We start from the raw sequence: 25,000 nt of genomic DNA, 5'->3' as shown, positions 1-25,000 counted from the left end.
GCACTGTCAGAGGGTCAGTGCTGAGGGAGGGGGCGCTGTCAGAGGGTCAGTGCTGAGGGAGTGGGCACTGTCAGAGGGTCAGTGCTGAGGGAGGGGGCGCTGTCAGAGGGTCAGTGCTGAGGGAGGGGGCACTGTCAGAGGGTCAGTGCTGAGGGAGTGGGCACTGTCGGAGGGTCAGTGCTGAGGGAGCGGGCGCTGTCGGAGGGTCAGTGCTGAGGGAGGGGGCGCTGTCAGAGGGTCAGTGCTGAGGGAGGGGGCACTGTCAGAGGGTCAGTGCTGAGGGAGTGGGCACTGTCGGAGGGTCAGTGCTGAGGCAGCGGGCACTGTCAGAGGGTCAGTGCTGAGGGAGGGGGCGCTGTCAGAGGGTCAGTGCTGAGGGAGTGGGCACTGTCCGAGGGTCAGTGCTGAGGGAGGGGGCGCTGTCAGAGGGTCAGTGCTGAGGGAGGGGGCACTGTCAGAGGGTCAGTGCTGAGGGAGTGGGCACTGTCGGAGGGTCAGTGCTGAGGGAGCGGGCGCTGTCGGAGGGTCAGTGCTGAGGGAGGGGGCGCTGTCGGAGGGTCAGTGCTGAGGGAGCGGGCGCTGTCAGAGGGTCAGTGCTGAGGGAGGGGGCGCTGTCAGAGGGTCAGTGCTGAGGGAGCAGGCACAGTCGGAGGGTCAGTGCTGAGGGAGGGGGCGCTGTCAGAGGGTCAGTGCTGAGGGAGGGGGCGCTGTCAGAGGGTCAGTGCTGAGGGAGGGGGCACTGTCAGAGAGTCAGTGCTGAGGGAGTGGGCACTGTCAGAGGGTCAGTGCTGAGGGAGCGGGCGCTGTCGGAGGGTCAGTGCTGAGGGAGGGGGCGCTGTCGGAGGGTCAGTGCTGAGGGAGCGGGCACTGTCAGAGGGTCAGTGCTGAGGGAGCGGGCACTGTCAGAGGGTCAGTGCTGAGGGAGCGGGCACTGTCGGAGGGTCAGTGCTGAGGGAGTGGGCACTGTCGGAGGGTCAGTGCTGAGGGAGTGGGCACTGTCGGAGGGTCAGTGCTGAGGGAGTGGGCACTGTCGGAGGGTCAGTGCTGAGGGAGGGGGGCGCTGTCAGAGGGTCAGTGCTGAGGGAGTGGGCACTGTCGGAGTGTCAGTGCTGAGGGAGTGGGCACTGTCGGAGGGTCAGTGCTGAGGGAGCGGGCACTGTCAGAGGGTCAGTGCTGAGGTAGCGGGCACTGTCGGAGGGTCAGTGCTGAGGGAGCGGGCACTGTCAGAGGGTCAGTGCTGAGGGAGCGGGCACTGTCAGAGGGTCAGTGCTGAGGGAGTGGGCACTGTCGGAGGGTCAGTGCTGAGGGAGCGGGCGCTGTCGGAGGGTCAGTGCTGAGGGAGCGGGCACTGTCGGCGGGTAAAACCTAATGGAATGATTTCTCTGCTGCACCCCCCCCCCCCCCACACACACACACACAAACACAATGCTGTGGGAGGAGTGTCCTGGGGCATGTGGGAGGCTCCTGCTCCAATGTTTATCAAAGGTTCCATCCTCACTGAGACAGGCACAGTGCTGATGGCCTAAGGAATAGTGTGGGATCTTGCTGTGCCTGACCATGCCTCAAGCTGTCTGAGCCTGGATGGGGTAGCATAAGGCGGTACAGAAATTCAACACAATCTCTCTCTCTCTCTCTCTCTCTCTCTCTCTCTCTCTGTCTCTCTCTCTCTGCCTCTGTCTCTCTCTCTCTCTGTCTCTCTCTCTCTCTCTCTCTCTGTCTCTGTCTCTCTCTCTCTGCCTCTGTCTCTCTCTCTCTCTGTCTCTCTCGCTCTCTGTCTCTCTCTCTCTCTGTCTCTCTCTGTCTGTCTCCCTCTCTCTCTCTGTCTCCCTCTCTCTTCCATCTCTCCTCCACTTCTCCTCCTGTTATCCCTCTCCCACCCCGTCCCCCTCTCTCTCTCCTGCCTTTCTCCCCTATCTTTCCCCTTGCCTCACCCCCATCTCTCTTCAACCCTCACTCTCTTCCCCCTTCTCCGTCTCTCTTCCCCCCACCTCTTTCCACTCTTTCTCTTCCTCTCCCTCCCGCTCTCTCTCTCTCCTCACCCCTTCCCCTCCCCTTCTTCTTCCCTCTCCCTCTCTCATTTCCTCTCTCTCTCTCTCTCCTTCATTGTCTGCCCTCACTCCTCTCTCGCTCTCTCACCCTCTATCTCTCTTTCACCCTTCACCTCTCCCACTCTTCCCCTCTCACTGTCTCCCCCTCACTCCATCTCTCTCACCCTCTATCTCTCTTACCCATCCCCACCTCTTTCCCACTCTTTCTCTTCCTCTCCCTCTCTCTCTCTCTCTCTCTCCCCTTCCTCCCTTTCTCTCCCCCACTGCCTCCACCTTCACTCTTCCCCCGCTCCCTCTCTCCATCTCCATCTCCCCCTCCTTTCCCTCCTTGTTTTGTCCCTCTCTCACTCCATTTCTCTCTCCCTCACTGTCTCCCCCTTGCTCCCTCTCTCCCTCCATCACTGTTTCCCCCTCGCTCCCTCTCTCACTCCCTCTCTCCCTTTCTCTCTCCTTTTACTGTCTCCCCCTTGCTCCCTCTCTCCCTCCATCACTGTTTCCCCCTCGCTCCCTCTCTCACTCCCTCTCTCCCTTTCTCTCTCCTTTTACTGTCTCCCCCTTTCTCCCTCTCTCTCCTTCCTTCTCTCTCCCACTCTCTTCCTCACTGTCTCTCCCTCACTGTCGCCCCCTCGATCCCTCTCTCACTCCCCCTCCCTCCCTCACTGTCGCCCCCTCGCTCTCTCTCTCACTCCCTCTCCCTCCCTCCCTCTCTCTCCCTCACTGTCGCCCCCTCGCTCCCTCCCTCACTCCCTCTCCCTCCCTCACTGTCGCCCCCGCTACAACCCCCCCAGCCTCTCACCACCCTGATCATCCTTATTGATCTGGTCCTGTTGGCACTCCTTCCCTGCGTGACCCAGCTTAACCCAGGCAGCCTGGCATTGCCCTGGGGTTCCTAGAATTCCGGCCCTCTCCCAACGGCAATCGGCAATCCAAATTCTCCGGGGATCCGGAGCTGAAAGTGTTGAAAGAGGAAGGCTTGCAGAAATCCAGGCCAAGAGCATGGCGAGGGAACATGGGGAACAGTATATCGTTGTGTGAATGGCCTCCTCTGTACTGTACCCTGAGTGTTGCCAGGGGGACAACAACCCCATCGAGTTAGTGGGAGGGGATGGGGGGAGGAATCTATAGCCTTTCTCTCAATTGGGGCCTACAGGTGACCCCAGGCCCTCCCTTAGAAACGGCTCCCCTGCGGAAGGGGCCGCAAACACTAGGCCACAGGCCTGAGGGCCAAGTGATTAGGGGAGTTGAGGGTGGGGGAGGCATGAATGGTGGAGGGAGCAGGAGATTTATTGTCTTTCTCTCAATTGGGGCCTACAGGTGACCCCAGGCCCTCCCTTAGAAACGGCTCCCCTGGGGAAGGGGCCGCAAACACTAGGCCACAGGCCTGAGGCCCCAGCGATTGGGAGTGGGGGGGAAGGGGAAAGAAATGCTCTGAATTTATTTTTGACTAACGTTTCCACACAAATTTCCCCACCCCCCAACCTTTCTCCTTTTCTCTCCATCACCCTGCAACCCCCCTCCCGGGCCTAGTCTGTGGAAACTTGGACATCCGGCAGGACATCTCCCAGCTGAGGAAGCTGGAGAACTGCACAGTGATCGAGGGGGACCTGCAGATCCTCTTGCTGTTCAACACCAAAGCAGAGGACTTCCAGGGCCTGAGCTTCCCCAAGCTGGTCATGATCACGGAATACCTCCTGATCTTCCGGGTCTACGGCCTGCAAACGCTGCGGGATCTCTTCCCCAACCTGATGGTGGTCAAGGGGATCAATCTCTTCTTCAACTACGCTGTGGTCATCTACGAGATGCCCCACCTCCGCGAGATTGGCCTCCATCGCCTCACCAACATCATAAGAGGGGACGTGCGCATCGAGAAGAACCAGGAGCTCTGTCACCTCTCCACCATCGACTGGTCCCTCTTGCTCAGCTCCGGGGGAGAGCGTCTACATCTTCGGGAACAAACAGGTGGAGGAGTGTGGCGATGTGTGCCCGGGGGCAATGGGCGACGGCGAGCCCTGCGCTATGACCAACTTCAACAGCCAACGGGATTACCGCTGCTGGACGTCTACGCACTGCCAGAAGGGTGAGGGCACCGGGTCAGTGCTGAGGGAGCGGGCACTGTCGGAGGGTCAGCGCTGAGGGAGTGGGCACTGTCGGAGGATCAGTGCTGAGGGAGCGGGCGTTGTCAGAGGGTCAGCGCTGAGGGAGCGGGGCACTGTCGGAGGATCAGTGCTGAGGGAGCGGGCGTTGTCAGAGGGTCAGCGCTGAGGGAGTGGGCACTGTCGGAGGATCAGTGCTGAGGGAGCGGGTGTTGTCAGAGGGTCAGCGCTGAGGGAGTGAGCACTGTCGGAGGGTCAGTGCTGAGGGAGCGGGCGTTGTCAGAGGGTCAGCGCTGAGGGAGTGAGCACTGTCGGAGGGTCAGTGCTGAGGGAGCGGGCACTGTCGGAGGATCAGTGCTGAGGGAGGGGGGCACTGTCGGAGGGTCAGTGCTGAGGGAGCGGGCGTTGTCAGAGGGTCAGCGCTGAGGGAGCGGGCACTGTCGGAGGGTCAGTGCTGAGGAGGTTACAGAGCTTGAAGGGGGCTGACGGAGGATAGTGAGGGAAGATAGTGCTCCCCAGAGTGAGGGGGCGGGGGGGGGGGGGGGGGGGGGAGATAGGCTCAGAGGCTTCTGCCCTGTTTTTGAGAGCCTTACAGGCTGAACTTCAATGAAGCAGCCGTCCCCTGAATGCAGGCAGTGCCCGTGTTTTGTGTATAGAGCTCTGCACTGAATTTAATGTAAATACACACCCTCCACACGTCAACCTGGAACTGTCCTCCAGCACAGTTCACCCTGAGCACCGTCTGCGAGACGTCTCTGAAACACTCCCAGGGACAGGGACAGCACCGGGTTAGGTACAGAATGAAGCTCCCTGAGATCAATCAGATTGGGGTGACAGTGTAGCGGGAGCTTTGCTCTGCACTTAATCCTGAGTGATCCTGATTGTACAGTCCTACAGCACAGAAACAGACCCTTCTGCCCACCCACCCTGTGCCGACCCTCATGCCATCCTAAAACTGGCCCCACCTGCCTGCTCCTGGCCCATATCCCTCTGAACCTTTCCTATCCCTGTAGCTGTCCAAATGCCTTTTAAATGCTGTAACTGCACCCCCACCCCCCACTTCCTCTGGAAGCTCATTCCACACCCGAACCACATTGTGCGTCAAAACATTTGCCTCCGATGTCTTTTTCAAATCTCTCCCCTCGTCCTGAACCCCACCCCCCCCAACCCTGGGGGGAAAAGACTTTGACTGTTCGCCCAATCCACGCCCCTCATGGTTTTATAAACCTCGATCAGGTCAGCCCTCAGCCTCCTACGTTCCAGGGAAAACAGCCCCAGCCTGTAAAAGCAGAAATCGCTGGAAAAGCTCAGCAGGTCTGGCAGCATCTGTGAAGGGAAGAAATCAGAGCTAACATTTCGGGTCTGGTGACCCTTCCTCAGAACCTCCCTAAACCGCCCCCCGCCGTCTACCTGTGACACAAACTTCACAGGATTATGTCCCTGAACCCCTCAGTCTCTCTGTTCTACAGCACTCCCCAGGGCCTGGCCTTTAATTGTATAAATCCTGCCCTTGTTCCTTTTACCAAAATGCAACCCCTCGCTTTTATCCAATTAAACTCCCTCGGCCGCCCCTCAGCCCATCTGATCAGGGATAACCTCCATCTTGGCACCATCTGCAAACTTACTAACCATGTCTCCTGTGCTCGCATCCAAATCGTTTCTCTAAACGGTGAAAAGCTGCAGTAAGATTAGTGGCACGTCGCTGGCCGCGGGCCCCCGCCAAGTCTGAAAAATAACCCTCCACCATTATCCTCCCTCTCCTGCTGTTGAGCCCACTTTGCGTCCAACTGGCTCCCTCACCCTGGGTCCCGTGTCGTCTCACTTTATTAAACAGTTTACTGAGAAAGGCTTTGTAAAAGTCCATGTTAACTACATCTATCGCATCAATCTTTTCCGTTATGTCCTTAAAAATTCTCCACCCCGTTTCTAAGAAACAATTTCCCGTCGCACCAAAGCTAGGCCGACTCTCCCTCATCAGAGATAAGAAGGGCCTAGGCCCGAGACCTTGGCCTTCCTGCTCCCCTGATGCTGCTTGGCCTGCTGTGTTCCTCCAGCCCCTCACCGTGTTATCTCCCGAGTCAGTACCTGCCTTTCCAAATGCATCGAAACCTCGTGTCTCAGAATCCCCTCCAACTCCGCTCCCCAACACCGAGGACGGGCTCGCTGCTCTGCTGTTGCCTGGCCTCCCCCTTCCAGCCTTTCTGAAAGAAACCCGCACCATTCCCCCGCCCGTCAGAGCCCCGGCACCTGGGCCCCGGCTGTAAATACCTCTGCCCGGGGTAATTTCTTCCCATAATGTCCTGGGATACACTACATCAGGTCCCAGGGATTTACTCCTCTCCATGAGACCCCCCCCCCACCCCCCTGCCAGCCCCGAGAGCCTTCTGACCTGGGGTGTTTGATGGGGGGGACAGTGTACAGGGAGCTTTGCGCTGTATCTAACCCCGTGCTGTCCCTGTCCTGGGAGTGTTTGATGGCAGGGGAGCAGTGTAGGGGGAGCTTTACTCTGTATCTAACCCTGTGCTGTCCCTGGGGAGTGTTTGATGGGTGGGGACAGTGTAGAAGGAGCTTTACTCTGTATCTAACCCTGTGCTGTCCCTATCCCTGGGGGTGTTTGATGGGGGGGTCGGTGTAGAGAGAGCTTTACTCTGTATCTAACCCCATGCTGTCCCTTTCCCTGGGAGTGTTTGATGGGGGGACAGTGTAGAGGGAGCTTTACTCTGTATCTAACCCTGTGCTGCCCCTGTCCCTAGGAGTGTTTGCTGGCGGAACAGTGTAGAGGAAGCTTCACTCTGTATCTAACCCTGTGCTGTCCCTGTCCCTGGGCGTGTTTGCTGGGGGGACAGTGTAGAGGGAGCTTTACTCTGTATCTAACCCCGTGCTACCCCTGGGGAGTGTTTGGTGGGCGGGACAGTGTAGAGGGAGCTGTGATTGATAGCCAGTGTTGACCGTTTGGCCCTGACGTTGGTGTTGTGCTATCCCACAGTGTGCCCACCGGAGTGTGGAGGTCGGAGCTGTACCAATGCGGGGGAGTGCTGCCACAGGGAGTGCCTGGGCGGGTGCCACCGTGCTGGCGATAACCGAGCGTGTTTTGTGTGTCGGAACTACCACTCCAACGAGACCTGCCTGCCCAGCTGCCCCCCGGACACCTACAAGTACGAGGGCTGGCGTTGTGTGACCCGGCAGTACTGTGCCAGCCTCCACAAAACCTCCGATAACTCCAAGGACTGGCTCCCCTTTGTTGTGTTCCAGGGCGAGTGTATGCCCGAATGCCCTTCCGGGTACTCTCGGGACACGAGCAGGTAGGCTACACCCTGACTGGGGGCAATAGCGACCCCTCAGCCCCTCCTCAACTACCCGCCGATCTCCGATACTGACCCCCCGACCGACCCCCGTCCCCTGACCTTCACCCCCGACCCCTGGCCTTCACCCCCGTCCCCTGGCCTTCACCCCCGTCCCCTGACCTTCACCCCCGACCCGTGGCCTTCACCCCCGTCCTCCCCCGTCCCCTGACCTTCACCCCCGTCCCCTGACCTTCACCCCCGACCTCCCCCGACCCCTGACCTTCACCCCCGTCCCCTGACCTTCACCCCCGTCCCCTGACCTTCACCCCCGACCTTCATCCCGATCCTTGATTTTCACCCCAGCCCCCGACCTTTACCTCCACCCCCAACCTCCATCCTGACCTCCAACCTTCATCCTGACCCTCCTATCTTCACCCCTGATCTTTACCCCGACACCCCCCAACCTTCACCCTGACCCCCAACCTTCATCCTGACCTCCAACCTTCACCCTGACCCCCAACCTTCATCCTGACCTCCAACCTTCATCCTGACCCTCGACCTTCACTCCTGACCCCTGGCCTTCATTCCTGGCCGTCATCCCTGCCCCCCTCACTTGAACCCCAATCTTATCCTTGACCCCGAACTTCACCCCAGTCTCCAACATTTGCCCCTGACCCCCAAACTTCTCCCCGACCCCTGACCTTCACCCCAATCTCCAACATTTGCCCCTGACCCCCAACCTTCTTCCCGACCCCTGGCCTTCACCCCAATCTCCAACATTCACCCCCGACGCCCAGCCTTCCCCGACCTTCCCCGACCCCTGACCTTTTCCCACTTGGATTTCCTGTTCTCCTTCCCTGCCCCGCGGTCTTTCCAATCCTGTTGTATCTGTCTGATCCTGCTCTTTCACTTTCCCTCTTTCTCAGTCGATCCTCCCCTCCCCACCACCCCCCCACCTTCGGTCCAATCCGATGCCGTGTATCCCTCGCTCTCCAGGATTCCCGGGATTTGATGGCCCAGCCTCCGGGACACGCCTGCAATCTCCCGATTCCCTTCCGGAATGTATCTGCTTCCACCCCCTCCATGGTCCTGTGACCCATTTCCCTGACGGCATCCCGCTGTTAGCCCACCCCAGCCACACTGCATCCGATCGGATTCCATCCAGCCTTTCCCATTCCGTGCCGGAGAGCTCTAATTCCGGATGCATCCTTGTATTTTCTGTAACGATGTGGAATCTAACACAGTTATGATCGCTATTTGCAGAGCTGCCCTTCTCTCTCGAGTCAACAGTAGGCAAAGTCTATGGCAATATGTCAAAAAGGGTCCATATTACGGGGGTGGGACGGGGCGGTGGGGGGGGGGGGGGCGCGTGGTTCTGGACATTTTAGAACACCACGAAAGGTGGATAAATCCCCAGGACCTGATCATGTGTACCCCAGAACTTTGTGTGAAGATAGGGAAGTGAATTCAGGGCCCTTTGCTGAGATAATTGTATCATCAATAGTGACTGGTGAGGTGCTGGAAGACTGAAGGAGAGACAGGAGGAGCTGCAGATGCTGGAGAATCTGAGATACCAAGGTGTGGGGCTGGATGAACACAGCAGGCCCAGCAGCATCAGAGGAGCAGGAAGGCTGACATCTCGGGCCGAGACCCTTCTTCAGAAAACCTGATGAAGGGTCTAGGCCCGAAACGTCAGCTTTTGTGCTCCCCTGATGCTGCTGGGCCTGCTGTGTTCATCCAGCTCCACACCTTGTTATCTTAGAAGGCCAAAGGGTTGGCAAATGTGGCACCAGTATTTAACGAAGGCTGTGAGGAAAAGCCACGGAGCTATAGATCAGTGAGCCCAACATCGGTGGTGGGCAAGTTGTTAGAGGGAGCCTGAGGGACAGGATTTACAGGTACTTAGAAAGGCAAGGATTGATGGGGAGAGTCAGCATTGCTTTGTGTGTGTGAAATCGCATCTCACTAACCTAGTTAGACCATAAGACATAGGAGTAAGGCCATTCGGCCCATCGAGTCCACTCTGCCATTTAAATCATGGCTGATGGGCATTTCAACTCCACTTCCCTGCACTCTCCCTGTAGCCCTTGATTCCTTCTGAGATCAAGAATTTGTCGATCTCTGCCTTGAAGGCATCCAACGTCCCGGCCTCCACTGCACTCCGTGGCAATGAATTCCACAAGCCCACCACTCTCTGGCTGAAGAAATGTCTCCTCATTTCCGTTCTAAATTGACCCCCTCTAATTCTAAGACTGTGGCCATGGGTCCTAGTCTCCCCGCCTCACAGAAACAACCTCCCAGCGTCCACCCTTGGGTGAGTTTCTTGAAGGAATAATGAAGAAGATTGATGAGGGCAGAGCAGTGGATGTGATCTATATGGACTTCAGTAAGGTATTCCTCATGATAGGCTGATCGGCAAGGTGAGATCACATGGCATACAGGGAGAACTAGGTTTTGGGTACAGAACGAGTTCAGAGCTAGGAGACAGACGGTAGCGAGGGTGGCTTTTCAGACTGGAGGCCTGTGAGCCAGCAATGTGCCACAGGGATCGATGCTGGGCCCTCTGCTTTGTGTCGTTTATAGAAATGATCTGGATGTGAGCACAGATGGTATGGTTAGTAAGTTTGCAGATGATCCCAAAATTGAAGATGTACCAGACAGTGAAGAAGGTTCTGTAAGATTAGATGATCAGACGGGCCAATGGGCCGAGGAGTGGCAGATGGAGTTTAATTTAAATAAGTGTGAGGGGTTGCATTTGGAAAGATAAACCAGGGCAGAACTTATACACTTATTGGTGAGGTCCTGGGGCGTGTTGCTGAACAGAGAGACCTTGGCGGGGAGGGTGGGGGACACAGATACACATTCCTTGAAAGTGGAGTTGGAGGTAGACAGGGCGGTGAGGAAGGTGTTTGGTACGCTTGCCTTTATTGGTCAGTGCGTTGAGTAGAGGGAGTTGGGAGGGTCATGTTGTACAGGACATTGGTTAGGGGCGCTTTGGGAATACTGCGTCCAATCCCGGTCTCCCTGCTACAGGAAGGATGGTGTGAAAGGGTCAGAAAAGATTTACAGGGACGTTGGAGGGTTTGAGCTACAGGGAGAGGCTGGGGCTGTTTTCCCCGGAGCGTCGGAGGCTGAGGGGGGGACCTTATAGAGGTTTGTAACATCATGAGAGGCAGGGAGAGGGGGAATGGACAAGGTCTTTTCCCCCAGGGGTAGGGGGAGTCCAAAACTAGAGGGACATAGGTTTAAGGTGAGAGGGGGAAGAGACCTGAGGGGTAACTTTTTCACACAGAGGGTGGTGCGTGTATGGAAGGAGCTGCCAGAGGAAGTGGGTGGGGGCTGGTACAGTTACAGCATTTAAAAGGCATCTGGATGGGGACATGGATAGGAAGGGGTTAGAGGGATAGGGGCCGAATGCTGGCAAATGGGGCTGGATTAATTTAGGATTTGGGTCGGCACGGACGGGTTGGGCCGAAGGGTCTGATTCTGTGCTGTACAGATCTGTGACAGACTCAACATCATTGAAAATTAAGCCAGTGTCTGTGGCGGAACCTGCGACACAGCTCCACGCGAAGCTCCCCCAGGATCCTTCCAAGAATTCTGCAGATATTATCGCGGACGTTAAAATTCTCTACGTTCACTGCTCTGGCTCTGCTCTGGATTCACTCCATTCTGTCCCTGTTCCTGGGAGTGTTTGATGGGGGGGACAGTGTAGAGGGAGCTTTACTCTGTACCTAACCCCGTGCTGTCCCTGTCCCTGGGAGTGTTTGATGGGGGGGACAGTGTAGAGGGAGCTTTACTCTGTATCTAACCCCGTGCTGCCCCTGTCCCTGGGAGTGTTTGATGGGGGGGACAGTGTAGAGGGAGCTTTACTCTGTATCTAACCCCGTGCTGCCCCTGTCCCTGGGAGTGTTTGCTGGGGGGGACAGTGTAGAGGGAGCTTTACCCTGTGTCTAACCCCGTGCTGTCCTGAGGATGTGCTGCATAGTGTTGAGCTCTCTCGGTGTTTAACTCCCTCTGGGTTCAGGCTCGGTGCAGCATTCTCCCCCGGGACGGACTCCCCCTGCTCCTCACCTAACAGGAACACTCCTCCGCCCCTCGCTACCTCGTTCTCAATCTCCTCTGCCCCTCACTATCTCGCTCTCCTCCACCCCTCACTATCTCGCTCTCCTCCTCCGCCCCTCGCTATCTCGCTCTCGCTCTCCTCCTCCCCTCGTTACCTCGCTCTCACACTCCTCCGCCCCTCGCTATCTCGCTCTCGCTCTCCTCCGCCCCTCGCTATCTCACTCTCGCTCTCCTCCGCCCCTCGCTATATTGCTCTCACTCTCCTCCGCCCCACGCTATCTCGATCTTGCTCTCCTCCGCCCCTCGCTACCTCGCTCTCGCTCTCCTCCGCCCCTCGTTATCTCGCTCTCGCTCTCCTCATCCCCTCGCTATCTCGGTCTCTCACTCTCCGCCCCTCGCTATCTCGCTCTCACACTCCTCCGCCCCTCACTACCGCGCTCTCCTCTGCCCCTCGCTACCTCGCTCTCGCTCTCCTCTGCCCCTCTCTACCTCACTCTCGCTCTCCTCTGCCCCTCGCTATCTCACTCTCGCTCTCCTCCTCTGCCCCTCGCTATCTCACTCTCGCTCTCCTCCGCCCCTCATTACCTCGCTCTCGTTCTCCTCCTCCCCTCGCTATCTCGCTCTCCGTCTCTCCGCCCCTCACTATCTCGCTCTCACACTCCTCCGCCCCTCGCTATCTCGCTCACCTCCACCGCCCCTCGCTAACTCGCTCTTGCTCTCCTCCGCCCCTCACTATCTCGCTGTCCTCCTCAGCCCCTCGCTATCTCGCTCTCGCTCTCCTCCTCCCCTCGTTATCTTGCTCTCACTCTCCTCCGCCCCTCGCTGTCTCACTCTCGCTCTCCTCCGCCCCTCGCTACCTCGCTCTCGCTCTCCTCCGCCCCTCGCTATCTCACTCTCCTCCGCCCCTCGCTATATCGCTCTCGCTCTCCACCGCCCCTCGCTATCTCACTCTCACTCTCCTCCGCCCCTCGCTACCTCGCTCTCTCACTCCTCCGCCCCTCGCTATCTCGCTCTCCTCCACCGCCCCTCGCTAACTCGCTCTTGCTCTCCTCCGCCCCTCACCATCTCGCTGTCCTCCTCAGCCCCTCGCTATCTCGCTCTCGCTCTCCTCCTCCCCTCGTTATCTTGCTCTCACTCTCCTCCGCCCCTCGCTGTCTCACTCTCGCTCTCCTCCGCCCCTCGCTACCTCGCTCTCGCTCTCCTCCGCCCCTCGCTATCTCACTCTCCTCCGCCCCTCGCTATATCGCTCTCGCTCTCCACCGCCCCTCGCTATCTCACTCTCACTCTCCTCCGCCCCTCGCTACCTCGCTCTCTCACTCCTCCGCCCCTCGCTATCTCGCTCTCGCTCTCCTCCGCCCCTCGCTATCTCGCTCTCCTCCACCGCCCCTCGCTAACTCGCTCTTGCTCTCCTCCACCCCTCACTATCTCGCTCTCCTCCTCCGCCCCTCATTATCTCGCTCTCGCTCTCCTCCTCCCCTCGTTATCTCGCTCTCGCTCTCCTCCACCCCTCACTATCTCGCTGTCCTCCTCCGCTCCTCGCTATCTCGCTCTCCTCCTCCCCTCGTTATCTCGCTCTCACTCTTCTCCGCCCCTCGCTATATCGCTCTCGCTCTCCTCCGCCCCTCGCTATCTCACTCTCACTCTCCTCCGCCCCTCGCTATCTCGATCTCACTCTCCTCCGCCCCTCGCTACCTTGCTCTCGCTCTCCTCCGCCCCTACACTACCTCGCTCTCGCTCACCTCCGCCCCTCGCTACCTCGCTCTCGCTCTCCTCCGCCCCTCGCTATCTCGCTCTCACACTCCTCCGCCCCTCGCTACCTCGCTCTCGCTCTCCTCCTCCCCTCATTATCTCACTCTCGCACTCCTCCCCTCGTTATCTCGCTCTCCTCCCCGCATTATCTCACTCACCCTCGCTCACCCTCACACGCCCTCACACTCACTCACACACTCTCTCTCTCACACACACACACACACACACACACACACACACACACACACACACACACACACACACACACACACACACACACAGCACTACAGGTGACTGTTCCCTGACATATTCGTGACCTAAAGTTTCTGTGGGCTTGTCCTGAAGAGTTGTAGTCGCAGAGGGGGGGGGTGGCGTAGATCTCCACAAGGACACTGGAAAATCGGTGGAGAGAGGGCGGATGGAGTTTGAGGCTGAGAAATGGGGTGGGGGTCATTTCGGAAGCAAGAAAATTAATCAAAGCAGCAAAGAGAGGTTCGCTCGGCTGATCCCGGGGACGGAGGGGCTGCCCGATGAGGGGGAGGTTGAGAAGTGTCGGGAAGAATGAGAGGTGTTATTATCGAAACTGACAGGATTCTCTGGCAGGGTGTGGGGTTGGAAATAGACAGGGGGAGCGTGTTTCCCCCTCCCCTTGTGTGGGAGGGTCTAGGAACCAGAGGGACACCATCTCAGGATAAGGGGGTCACCCACTGAAGACGGAGATGGGGAGGAATTTCTTCTCTCCCTGAGGGGAGGGAACATGAGGGATTCACCCTGTGAGTGGGTCACTCATACATTGAATGCTGACACAGAGAGATTTTTGCTCAGGAGGGGAATCGAGGGTGAAGGGTGGAAGGGAAAGGCGGGAGAACGTCCAGGCGAGGATGAGCAGAACAGCCACTGATGGAGTGGTGCCCGGGCCTGGGACCGTGGGCGGGGCGGGGGTCTGGGAGTGTGGGCGGGGCGGGGGCCCGGGCCTGGGACCGTTGGCGGGGCGGGGGCCCGGGCCTGGCACCGTGGGCGGGGGCCCGGGTCTGGCACCGTGGGCGGGGGCCCGGGCCTGAGAGTGTGGGCAGTTACCTGCAGTGCACAGGGGAAATGGCAGGAGAGTGAAGCTTGGCACGAGACCCAGTCGAAGAGCTAGCAAATGGGCAAGGGGCCGAACAGCCCCACTATAAATGCAACCAATTGATGTGATTCACTCTTCATTCCCTCTCCCTGTCCCCTTCTCCTCTCCCTGCCTCTCCGTGCACCCCACTGCCCGGCCCACCCTTGGCACTGCGCATTTCCCTGCTGACATTCGGTCCTCTTCTCCACTGCTAACCGCTCCTCCACCTCCTCCTCCCCCCCCCAACATAATTCCAGCATCTTCTGCAGGAAATGTCGAGGTCACTGCCCCAAGGTGTGCCACGTTGGCACCAAAACAGTTGACTCTCTTGCAGCTGCCCAGCACCTGGCAGAGTGTACGGTCATCGAGGGGAACCTTATCATCAACATCCGGGGGGGCAGTGAGTACCCGGGGCGGCGGGATACCGGAGGGGGGGGGGCGGTGTGTGGTCGGCGGTGACGGATATCGGGGGAGAGGTGTGGTACCTGGGTTGGGGGTGGTGGTGAGGGAGGACGAGATACCTGACGGGGAGAGAGACGGAGGTTAGTGTGTGTGTTTGGGAGTCAGGAAGGTGTGTGTTTGGGGGTCAGGAAGGTGTGTGTTTGGGGGTTGGGGGGTGTGTGTTTGGGGGTCAGGGGGATGTGTGTTTGGGGGTCAGGAAGGTGTGTGATTGGGGGTCGGGGGTGTCGGGGGGTCAGGGGGGTGTGTTTGGGGGTCAGGAAGGTGTGTGTTTGGGGGTCAGGAAGGTGTGTGTTTGGGGGTTGGGGGTGTGTGTGTTTGGAGGTTGGGGGTGTGTGTGTTTCGGGGTTGGGGGGTGTGTGTTTGAGGGTCGGGGGTGTGTGTTTGGGGGTCAGGAAAGTGTGTGTTTGGGGGTTGGGGTTGTGTGTTTGGGGGTTGGAGGGTGTGTGTTAGGGGGTTGGGGGGTGTGTGTTTGGGGGTCGGGGGAGTGTGTGTTTGGGGGTCAGGGGGTGTGTTTGGGGGTCAGGGGGGTGTGTGTTTGGGGTTCGGGGGGTGTGTGTGTTTGGGGGTTGGGGGGTGTGTGTTTGGGGGTCAGGAAGGTGTGTGTTTGGGGGTCGGGGGTGTCTGGGGGTCAGGGGGGTGTGTTTGGGGGTCGGGGGAATGTGTGTTTGGGGGTTCAGGGTGTGTGTGTTTGGGGGTTGGGGAGTGTGTGTTTGGGGGTCAGGGAGGTGTGTGTTTGGGGTCAGGGGGGTGTGTGTTTTGGGATCGGGGGGTGTGTGTGTTTGGGGGCCAGGGGGGTGTGTGTTTGGGGGTCAGGAAGGCGTGTGTTTGGGGGTCAGGGGTGTTTGGGGGTCAGGGGGGTGTGTTTGGGGGTTGGGGGAGTGTGTGTTTGGGGGTTCGGGGGGTGTGTGTTTGGGGGTTGAGGGGTGTGTGTTTGGGGGTCAGGGAGGTGTGTGTTTGGGGGTCAGGAAGGTGTGTGTTTGGGGGTCGGGGGTGTGTGTGTTTGGGGGTTGGGGGGTGTGTGTTTGGGGGTCAGGGAGGTGTGTGTTTGGGGGTCAGGATGGTGTGTGTTTGGGGGTTGGGGGTGTCTGTTTGGGGGTCAGGGGTGTGTGTTTGGGGGTCGGGGGGTGTGTGTGTTTGGGGGTTGGGGGGTGTGTGTTTGGGGGTCAAGGGGGTGTGTGTTTGGGGGTCGGGGGGTGTGTGTGTTTGGGGGTTGGGGGGTGTGTGTTTGGGGGTCAGGGGGGTGTGTGTTTGGGGGTCGGGGGGTGTGTGTGTTTGGGGGTTGGGGGGTGTGTGTTTGGGGGTCAGGGGGATGTGTGTTTGGGGGTCAGGAAGGTGTGTGATTGGGGGTAGCGGGTGTGTGTTTGGGGGTCAGGGAGGTGTGTGTTTGGGGGTCAGGAAGGTGTGTGTTTGGGGGTCGGGGGAGTGTGTGTTTGGGGGTTCGGGGTGTGTGTGTTTGGGGGTTGGGGGGTGTGTGTTTGGGGGTCAGGGAGGTGTGTGTTTGGGGGTCAGGATGGTGTGCGTTTGGGGGTCGGGGGTGTCTGTTTGGGGGTCAGGGGGGTGTGTTTGGGGGTTGGGGGGTGTGTGTTTGGGGGTTGGGGGGTGTGTGTTTGGGGGTCAGGGGGGTGTGTGTTTGGGGGTCGGGGGTGTCTGGGGGTCAGGGGGGTGTGTTTGGGGGTTGGGGGAGTGTGTGTTTGGGGGTTCGGGTGTGTGTGTTTGGGGGTTGAGGGGTGTGTGTGTTTGGGGGTTGGGGGGTGTGTGTTTGGGGGTCAGGGAGGTGTGTGTTTGGGGGTCAGGAAGGTGTGTGTTTGGGGGTCAGGATGGTGTGTGTTTGGGGGTCGGGGGTGTCTGTTTGGGGGTCAGGGGGGTGTGTTTGGGGGTTGGGGGGTGTGTGTTTGGGGGTCAGGGGTATGTGTGTTTGGGGGTTGGGGGGTGTGTGTTTGGGGGTCGGGGTGTGTGTGTTTGGGGGTCAGGAAGGTGTGTGATTGGGGGTCGGGGGTGTCTGGGGGTCAGGGGGTGTGTTTGGGGGTCAGGGAGATGTGTGTTTGGGGGTCAGGAAGGTGTGTGTTTGGGGGTTCGGGGTGTGTGTGTTTGGGGGTTTGGGGTGTGTGTGTTTGGGGGTTGGGGGGGTGTGTGTTTGGGGGTCAGGGAGGTGTGTGTTTGGGGGTCAGGAAGGTGTGTGTTTGGGGGTTGGGGTTGTGTGTTTGGGGGTTGGGAGGTGTGTGTTTGGGGGTTGGGGGTGTGTGTTGGGAGTCGGGGGTGTGTGTGTTTGGGGGTTGGGGGGGGTGTGTGTTTGGGGGTTGGGGGGTGTGTGTTTGGGGGTTGGGGGGTGTGTGTTTGGGGGTTGGGGGTGTGTGTTTGGGGGTTAGCGGGGTGTGTGTTTGGGGGTTGGGGGTGTATGTGTTTGGGGGTTAGGGGTCTGTGTGTTTGGGGGTTAGGGGTCTGTGTGTTTGGGGGTTAGAGGGGGGTGTGTTTGGGGGTTGGGGGTGTGTGTTTGGAGGTTGGGGGGTGTGTTTGAGGGTTGGGGGTGTGTTTGGTGGTTAGGGAGTTGTGTTTGGGGGTTGGTGTGTTTGTTTGGGGGTTGGTGTTTGTGTTTGGGGGTTGGTGGGGTGTGTTTGGGGGTTGGTGGGGTGTGTTTGGGGGTTGGGGGGGTGTGTGTTTGGGGGTTGGGGGGTGTGTGTTGGGGGTTGGGGGTGTGTGTTTGGGGGTTGGGGGGTGTGTGTTTGGGAGTTGGGGTGTGTGTGTGTTTGGGGGTTAGATGGGGATGTGTTGCGGGTTGGGGGATGTGTGTTTTGGGGTTGGGGGGTGTGTGTTTGGGAGTTGGGGGTGTGTGTTTGGGGGGTGGGGGGTGTGTGTTTGGGGGTTAGATGGGGATGTGTTTGCGGGTTGGGGGATGTGTGTTTGGGGGTTGGGGGGTGTGGTTTGGAGTTGGGGTGTGTGTGTTTGGGGGTTGGGGGTGTGTGTGTTTGGGGGTTAGATGGGGATGTGTTTGCGGGTTGGGGGATGTGTGTTTGGGGTTGGGGGGTGTGTGTTTGGGAGTTGGGGTGTGTGTGTTTGGGGGTTGGGGGTGTGTGTGTTTGGGGGTTAGGGGAGTGTGTGTTTGGGGGTTAGATGTGGATGTGTTTGTGGGTTGGGGGATGTGTGTTTTGGGGTTGGGGGTGTGGTGTGGGGGGTGGGGGGTGTGTGTGTTTGGGGGTTGGGGGGGTGTGTGTTTGGGGGTAGGGGAGTGTGTGTTTGGGGGTTAGATGGGGATGTGTTTGTGGGTTGGGGGATGTGTGTTTTGGGGTTGAGGGCACGTGTTTTGGGGTTGGGGGCAAGTGTTTGGGGGTTAGGGGGGTGTGCGTTTGGGGGTTAGGGGGTGTGTTTGGGGATTGGGGGGGTGTGTGTGGGGGTTAGTGGGGTGTGTGTGTTGGAGGTTGAGGGGTTGTGTGTTTGGGGGTTGGGGGGTGTGTGTTGTGGGGGTTTGGGGGGGGGTGTGTTTGGGGTTTAGCGGGGTGTGTGTTTGGGGGTGAGGGTATATGTGTTTGGGCGGTTGGGGGGGTGTGTGTTTGGTGGTTGGGGGGTATGTATTTGGGGTTGGGGTGTGTGTGTTTAGGGGTGGGGGGGGTGGTTGGGGGTGGTGGTGTGTGTTGGGGGTTGGGGGTATGTGTGTTGGGGGTTGGGGGTTGCGTGTTGGGGGTTGGGGGGGTGTGTTTGGGGGTTGGGGCTGTGGTTTGGGGTTGGGGTGTGTGTTTGGGGGTTGGGGTGTGTGTTGGGGGTGGGGGTGGGTGTTGGGGGGTGGGGGGGGGTTGGGGGGTAGGGTGGGTGTGTTGGGGGTCGGGTGGTGTGTGTTGGGGGTCGGGGGTGTGTGTTTGGGGGTTGGGGATGTGTGTTTGGGGGTTGGGGGTGTGCGTGTTGGGGGTTGGGGGTGTGTGTGTTTGGGGGTTGGGGCTGTGTGTTTGGGGGTTGGGGTGTGTGTTTGGGGGTTGGGGTGTGTGTTTGGGGGTTGGGGCTGTGTGTTTGGGGTTGGGGTGTGTGTTTGGGGGTCGGTGGTGTGTGTTTGGGGGTCGGGTGGTGTGTGTTTGGGGGTCGGGGGTGTGGTGTTTGGGGGTTGGGGCTGTGTGTTTGGGGGTGTGTGTGTTTGGGGGTTGGGGGGTGTGTGTTTGGGGGTTGGGGGGATGTGTGTTTGGGGTTGGGGTGTATGTTTGGGGGTTGGGGTGTGTGTTTGGGGTTTGGGGGTGTGTTTGGGGGTGGGGGGTGTGTTTGGGGTTGGGGGGTGGGTGTTTGGGGTTTGGGGGGTGGGTGTGTTTGGGGTTGGGGGGGGGTGTTTGGGGTTGGGGTGAGTGTTTGGGGGTTGGGGGGTGTGTTTGGGGGTTGGGGGGTGTGTTTGGGGTTGGGTTTGGGGTTGGGGGTGTGTTTGGGGGTCGGGTGGTGTGTGTTTGGGGGTGGGGGTGTGTGTTTGGGGGTTGGGGCTGTGTGTTTGGGGGTGTGTGTGTTTGGGGGTTGGGGGTGGTGTGTTTGGGGGTTGGGGGGTGTGTGTTTGGGGTTGGGGGGTGTGTGTTTGGGGGTTGGGGGGATGTGTGTTGGGGGTTGGGGTGTATGCGGGTTGGGGGGTGTGTTGGGGTTTGGGGGTGTGTTGGGGGGTTGGGGGGGTGTTTGGGGGTTGGGGGGTGTGTTTGGGGTTTGGGGGGTGGGTGTGTTTGGGGGTGGGGGGTGGGTATGTTTGGGGGTGGGGGGTGTTTGGGGGTTGGGGGTGTGTTTGGGGGTGGGGGTGTGTGTTTGGGGGTCGGGTGGTGTGTGTTTGGGGGTCGGGGGGTGTGTGTTTGGGGGTTGGGGCTGTGTGTTTGGGGGTCGGGGTTGTGTTTGGGGGCTTTGAGGGTATTTGCGGTTTGCAGTGGGAGCTGACCACTCACTCATTGCTCCCTTCCCCACTGCCACCTTGCCCACCCCCCATTTACCCCCTCTGTTTACCCCCTCTGCCCCCGTTTACCCCCCTCTGCCCCCGTTTACCCCCCTGCCCCCGTTTACCCCCCGCCCCCGTTTACCCCCCCGCCCACGTTTACCCCCCCTGCCCCCGTTTACCCCCCCTGCCCCCGTTTACCCCCCCTGCCCCCCGTTTACCCCCCCTGCCCCCGTTTACCCCCCCGCCCCCGTTTACCCCCCCGCCCACGTTTACCCCCCCGCCCCCCGTTTTACCCCCCCGCCCACGTTTACCCCCCCTGCCCCCGTTTACCCCCCGCCCCCGTTTACCCCCCTGCTCCCGTTTACCCCCCCTGCCCCCCGTTTTACCCCCCCGCCCCCGGTTTACCCCCCCGCCCCCGTTTACCCCCCCCTGCCCCCGTTTACCCCCCCGCCCCCGTTTACCCCCCCCCTTGCCCCCGTTTACCCCCCCGCCCCCGTTTACCCCCCCCCGCCCCGTTTACCCCCCCTGCCCCCGTTTACCCCCCCTGCCCACGTTTACCCCCCCTGCCCCCGTTTACCCCCCCTGCCCCCGTTTACCCCCTCTCAGATAACCTGGCTGTGAAGCTGGAGAAATACCTGGGTCTGATCGAGACCATCACCGGGTTCCTGAAAATCAAACACTCCTTCGCCCTGGTCTCCCTCTCCTTCTTCACCAACCTCAGCTGATCCGAGGCGATTCCATGGTGGAATGGGTAAGGGGGCGCCATCCTGGAGTCACCACCCTCCCCCTTCCCCTCCGCCCTTCCTCCTTCCCTCCCTCCCTCCTTCCTTCCCTCCGTCCTCCCTCTCTCTCTCTCTCTGTCTCCCCCTTTCCCAAGAAACCCTCAACCCCATCTCATGAAGGACAGCCCACAATTCACTCGGTGGGGGCTGGTGGGGGTGGGTTATCTGCCCAGAGTGGCCTGTGGCGTCCTATTCCCATTCATTTGTATAAATTGTTGTTCCCGTTTTCGATTTGGCATTCTTGCGATTGAGTCCTGATACGGGCACCTTGGCATAAATCATTGCTCCCTTTTGCGATTTGGCATTCCTGCGTTTGGGTCCTGACGCGGGCGGACGTGCAGCCCCTCTTACCCGAGGAATTCGTTGCGATGCCCGGCTTGGCCTGGGAGGCACCGGACACGCCAACCCCCCACCCCCCCCCGACCCCCTGCAGCCCTGACCAAAGACGGAATTTTCAAAAACCCCCCCAGACAGCGCGCGTGGCGGCGGGACGGTTGGCCGCGTCCTTGCAGGGTTTGTCGGGGGGGGGGGCGGTGGGATCTGGGAGCCTCATGGTGGGAGGAGGGGGTGGTGTGCGGAGAAGGGGGCAGGTTGGAGGGTGGGGGGGGCGGCGCTGGGGTAACGCCGGCTGTTTGTGTTTGGTGCAGGAACTACACCCTATACGTTCTCGACAATCCGAACCTGCAGCAGCTTTGGAACTGGAACCGGCACAGACTGAGCGTCCGCGAGGTCGCCTCTACTTCGCCTTCAACCCCAAGCTCTGCCTCTCTGAGATCTACAGGATGGAGGAGGTGACCGGGACCAAGGGGCGCCAGAACAAGGCGGAGATTAACCCCCGCACCAACGGAGACCGGGTCTCCTGTAAGGCTCCCGCCGGCACAGGGGCTCAGATGCAGCGTCAAGCTCCCTCTACACCGTCTCCCCACCCCCCCCCCCCTCCATCAAACGCTCCCCAGGGACAGCACCGGGGTTAGATGCAGAGTAAAGCTCCCTCTACACTGTCTCCCCCATCAAACACTCCCAGGGACAGGGACAGCATGGGGTTAGATACAGAGTGAAGCTCCCTCTAGACTGTCTCCCCCATTAAACACTCCAGGGACAGGGGCAGCACAGGTTTAGATACAGAGTGAAGCTCCCTCTACACTGTGCCCCCATCAATCACGCCCAGTGACAGGACAGCACAGGGTTAGATACAGAGTGAAGCTCCCTCTACACTGTGCCCCCCATCAAACACTCCAGGGACAGGGACAGCACAGGGTTAGATACAGAGTGAAGCTCCCTCTACACTGTGCCCCCCAGCAAACACTCCCAGGGACAGGGAATTTCGGAGGGATATTTGGCGTAGCTCCTTGGGAATGGTTGTGAGTGGGTGTGAGGTGGGGCGAGTTGAGGAGTGATGGCCCGAATGGCCAGGGCTGACTGAGCGACCGGGTGTGTACTGTGTTGCAGGTAAGAGTTACGTTCTGAGGTTTATCTCGAACATAACATACATGGACCGGATCCTGCTGCAGTGGGAACGATATGAGCCCCATGACTACCGGGACCTGCTCAGTTTCATCGTCTATTACAAGGACGCGTAAGTACCATGGGTGCACAGCAAGATCCCATAAACACCTTCACCTGCTGTGTTGGATCAGGGCGACATTTCACCCCAACTGGGGGCAGGAGGGGGCTTCTTAATGTCTCCTCTGAGGAATGGCATCTCAAACAGTGCCCGCTCCCTCGGCGCTGACCCTCCGACAGCGCCTCGCTCCCTCAGCGCTGACCCTCTGACAGTGCCCGCTCCCTCGGCGCTGACCCTCCGACAGTGCGGCGCTCCCTCAGCGCTGACCCTCCGACAGTGCCCGCTCCCTCAGGCACTGACCCTCCGACAGTGCCCGCACCCTCAGCACTGACCCTCTGACAGTGCCCGCTCCCTCGGCGCTGACCCTCCGACAGTGCCCGCTCCCTCAGCGCTGACCCTCCGACAGCGCCCACTCCCTCAGCACTGACCCTCTGACAGTGCCCGCTCCCTCGGCGCTGACCCTCCGACAGCGCCCGCTCCCTCAGCACTGACCCTCCGACAGAGCCGGCTCCCTCAGCACTGACCCTCCGACAGAGCCGGCTCCCTCAGCACTGACCCTCTGACAGTGCCCGCTCCCTCAGCACTGACCCACTGACAGTGCCCGCTCCCTCAGCACTGACCCTCCGACAGCGCCCGCTCCCTCAGCACTGACCCTCCGACAGAGCCGGCTCCCTCAGCACTGACCCTCTGACAGCGCCCGCTCCCTCAGCACTGACCCTCTGACAGTGCCCGCTCCTCAGCACTGACCGTCTGACAGTGCCCGCTCCCTCAGCACTGACCCTCCGACAGTGCCCGCTCCCTCAGCACTGACCCTCCGACAGCGCCCGCTCCCTCAGCACTGTCCCTCCGACAGCGCCCGCTCCCTCAGCGCTGACCCTCCGACAGTGCCTGCTCCCTCAGCACTGACCATCCGTCAGTGCCCGCTCCCTCAGCGCTGACACTCTGATAGTGCCCCCTCCCTCAGCACTGACCCTCCGACAGTGCACGTTCCCTCAGCACTGACACTCTGATAGTGCCCCCTCCCTCAGCACTGACCCTCCGATAGTGCACGCTCCTCAGCGCTGACTCCGACAGCGCCCGCTCCCTCAGCACTGACCCTCCGACAGCGCCCGCTCCCTCAGCGCTGACCCTCCGACAGTGCAGCACTCCCTCAGCGCTGACCCTCCGACAGCGCCCCGCTCCCTCAGCGCTGACTTGTTGCAATGGGAAATGGCGGGGTTAGAATGGGGGACTGGCTCCTGTGCTGAGTGATGTTGGCATGTTATCTTTCAATCTGGTAAAGACGAGTTGGGGCGGGGCGTTGGGATTGGGTGGGGTGAGCGGTGACCGCATAGAGTGAAACAGAGGGGCCGAGTGGCCTGCGCCAGCTCCCTGTGGCGGGCATTGCCAGCTGCTCTCTCCGGTTGCCCTCCGTCCCCACTGCAGACCCTTTCAGAATGTGACCGAGGACATCGGGCAGGACGCCTGTGTGTCGAATAGCTGGACCATGGTGGACGTGGACCACCCTCTGAACAAGGAGCACTATCCCGAGGTGATGCTCTACAACCTCAAGCCCTGGACCCAGTATGCCATCTTTATCCGTGCCATCACCCTCACCCTGTCGGAGACAAGCACAACCACGGTGCCAAGAGTGAGCTGGTCTACATCCGCACCAACCTGCAGGTACCCGACTGCGCTCAGGTAGGAGGGCTGGAGGTTTGGGGGGGTAGGTGGGTGGGTGTAGACGGCTGAGGAGGCGTTGTTGGGGAACACAGGAGTAGGAGGGTATTGAGGTGTAACACACTCATTGTTCGGTACATTGCCCACACCAGGCTGCCCACCGGGCGCACCGCGAGTGTCTCGTTCCAGCCACACCCAAAGCCTCGATTCCATCCTCTCGGAAACCCTCACCCACTTGCCCCTCCAGCCGCCGCCACTGATTCTCCACTGACAGGGAGCCCACGGCAACGTTAGGCTGGCACTTACGCTGGCATCCCTGGAGAGTCCGGGTGGTCTCCGACAGCACAGACCTCGCTGTGAGGCGTGCGCGCGCGTGTGTGTGTGTGTGAGTGTGTGTCTGTGTGTGTGTGAGTGTGTGGGAGAGTGTGTGTGTGTGTGTGTGTGTGTGAAGGTGTGTGTGTGTGTGTGTGTGTGGGAGAGTGTGTGTGTGTGTGTGTGTGTGTGTGAAGGTGTGTGTCTGTGTGTGTGTGTGTGTGTGTGTGTGAGTGTGTGGGAGAGTGTGTGTGTGTGTCTGTGTGTGTGGGAGAGTGTGTGTGTGTGTGTGTGTGAAGGTGTGTGTGTGTGTCTGTGTCTTGTGTGTGTGTGTGTGTGTGTGAGGTGTGTGTGTGTGTGTCTGTGTGTGTGTCTGTGTGTGTGGGAGAGTGTGTGTGTGAGTGTGTGTGTGTGTGTGTGTGAGTGTGTGTGTGTGTGTGTGTCGGTGTGTGTGTGTGTCTGTGTGTGTGTGAGTGTGTGTGTGTGAGTGTGTGTGTGTGAGTGTGTGTGTGTGTGTGTGTGAAGGTGTGTGTGTGAAGGTGTGTGTGTGTGTCTGTGTGTGTGTGTCTGTGTGTGTGTGTGTCTGTGTGAGTGTGAGTGAGTGTGAGTGAGTGTGAGTGAGTGTGAGTGCGAGTGAGCGTGTGCGAGTGAGCGTGTGAGTGAGTGGAGAGTGTAACCCCCCTTTGCCTCCCTCCTGCCCTCTGTGCCGTTGCTCCGACGCCGGTGCAGCCCATGTGCAGGCAGCGAGGCAGCCGGCGGGACAGTGTGGAATGGCCAGCGGGTGAGGGGCGGCTGCTGACCGTGTGCCCCCTCGCACAGCCCCCACCGTGCCCCAGGACGTGGCGTCGATGTCGGACTCCTCCTCGCAGCTGATGCTGACCTGGAAGCCCCCATTCAGCCCAACGGCAACATCACCTACTACCTCATTGTATGGCAGCAGCAGCCTGAGGATCGGGAGCTCTACGTCAACGAATTTCTGTCACAAAGGTGAGGCCGGG

General features: G+C 59.8%; 1 protein-coding gene across 1 annotated transcript in view; it reads left to right on the top strand.

The window, feature by feature from the left end:
- The window catches only part of LOC132207450 (insulin receptor-related protein-like), a 62,993-nt gene that overhangs the window by 9,055 nt on the left and 28,938 nt on the right, over positions 1 to 25,000 (top strand). The window contains 14 exon segments of the mRNA XM_059642976.1: positions 3,576 to 3,963; positions 3,965 to 4,125; positions 7,128 to 7,443; positions 14,602 to 14,744; positions 20,292 to 20,402; positions 20,405 to 20,444; positions 21,115 to 21,185; positions 21,188 to 21,328; positions 21,917 to 22,043; positions 23,457 to 23,641; positions 23,644 to 23,703; positions 24,822 to 24,893; positions 24,896 to 24,975; positions 24,977 to 24,989. Of these exon segments, the coding sequence (XP_059498959.1) occupies positions 3,576 to 3,963; positions 3,965 to 4,125; positions 7,128 to 7,443; positions 14,602 to 14,744; positions 20,292 to 20,402; positions 20,405 to 20,444; positions 21,115 to 21,185; positions 21,188 to 21,328; positions 21,917 to 22,043; positions 23,457 to 23,641; positions 23,644 to 23,703; positions 24,822 to 24,893; positions 24,896 to 24,975; positions 24,977 to 24,989 (1,908 nt within the window).

This window comes from Stegostoma tigrinum, chromosome 47 (genome assembly GCF_030684315.1).
Source record: "Stegostoma tigrinum isolate sSteTig4 chromosome 47, sSteTig4.hap1, whole genome shotgun sequence".
Classification (NCBI taxonomy): domain Eukaryota; kingdom Metazoa; phylum Chordata; class Chondrichthyes; order Orectolobiformes; family Stegostomatidae; genus Stegostoma; species Stegostoma tigrinum.
This window is presented reverse-complemented; position numbering and strand designations above follow the sequence as displayed.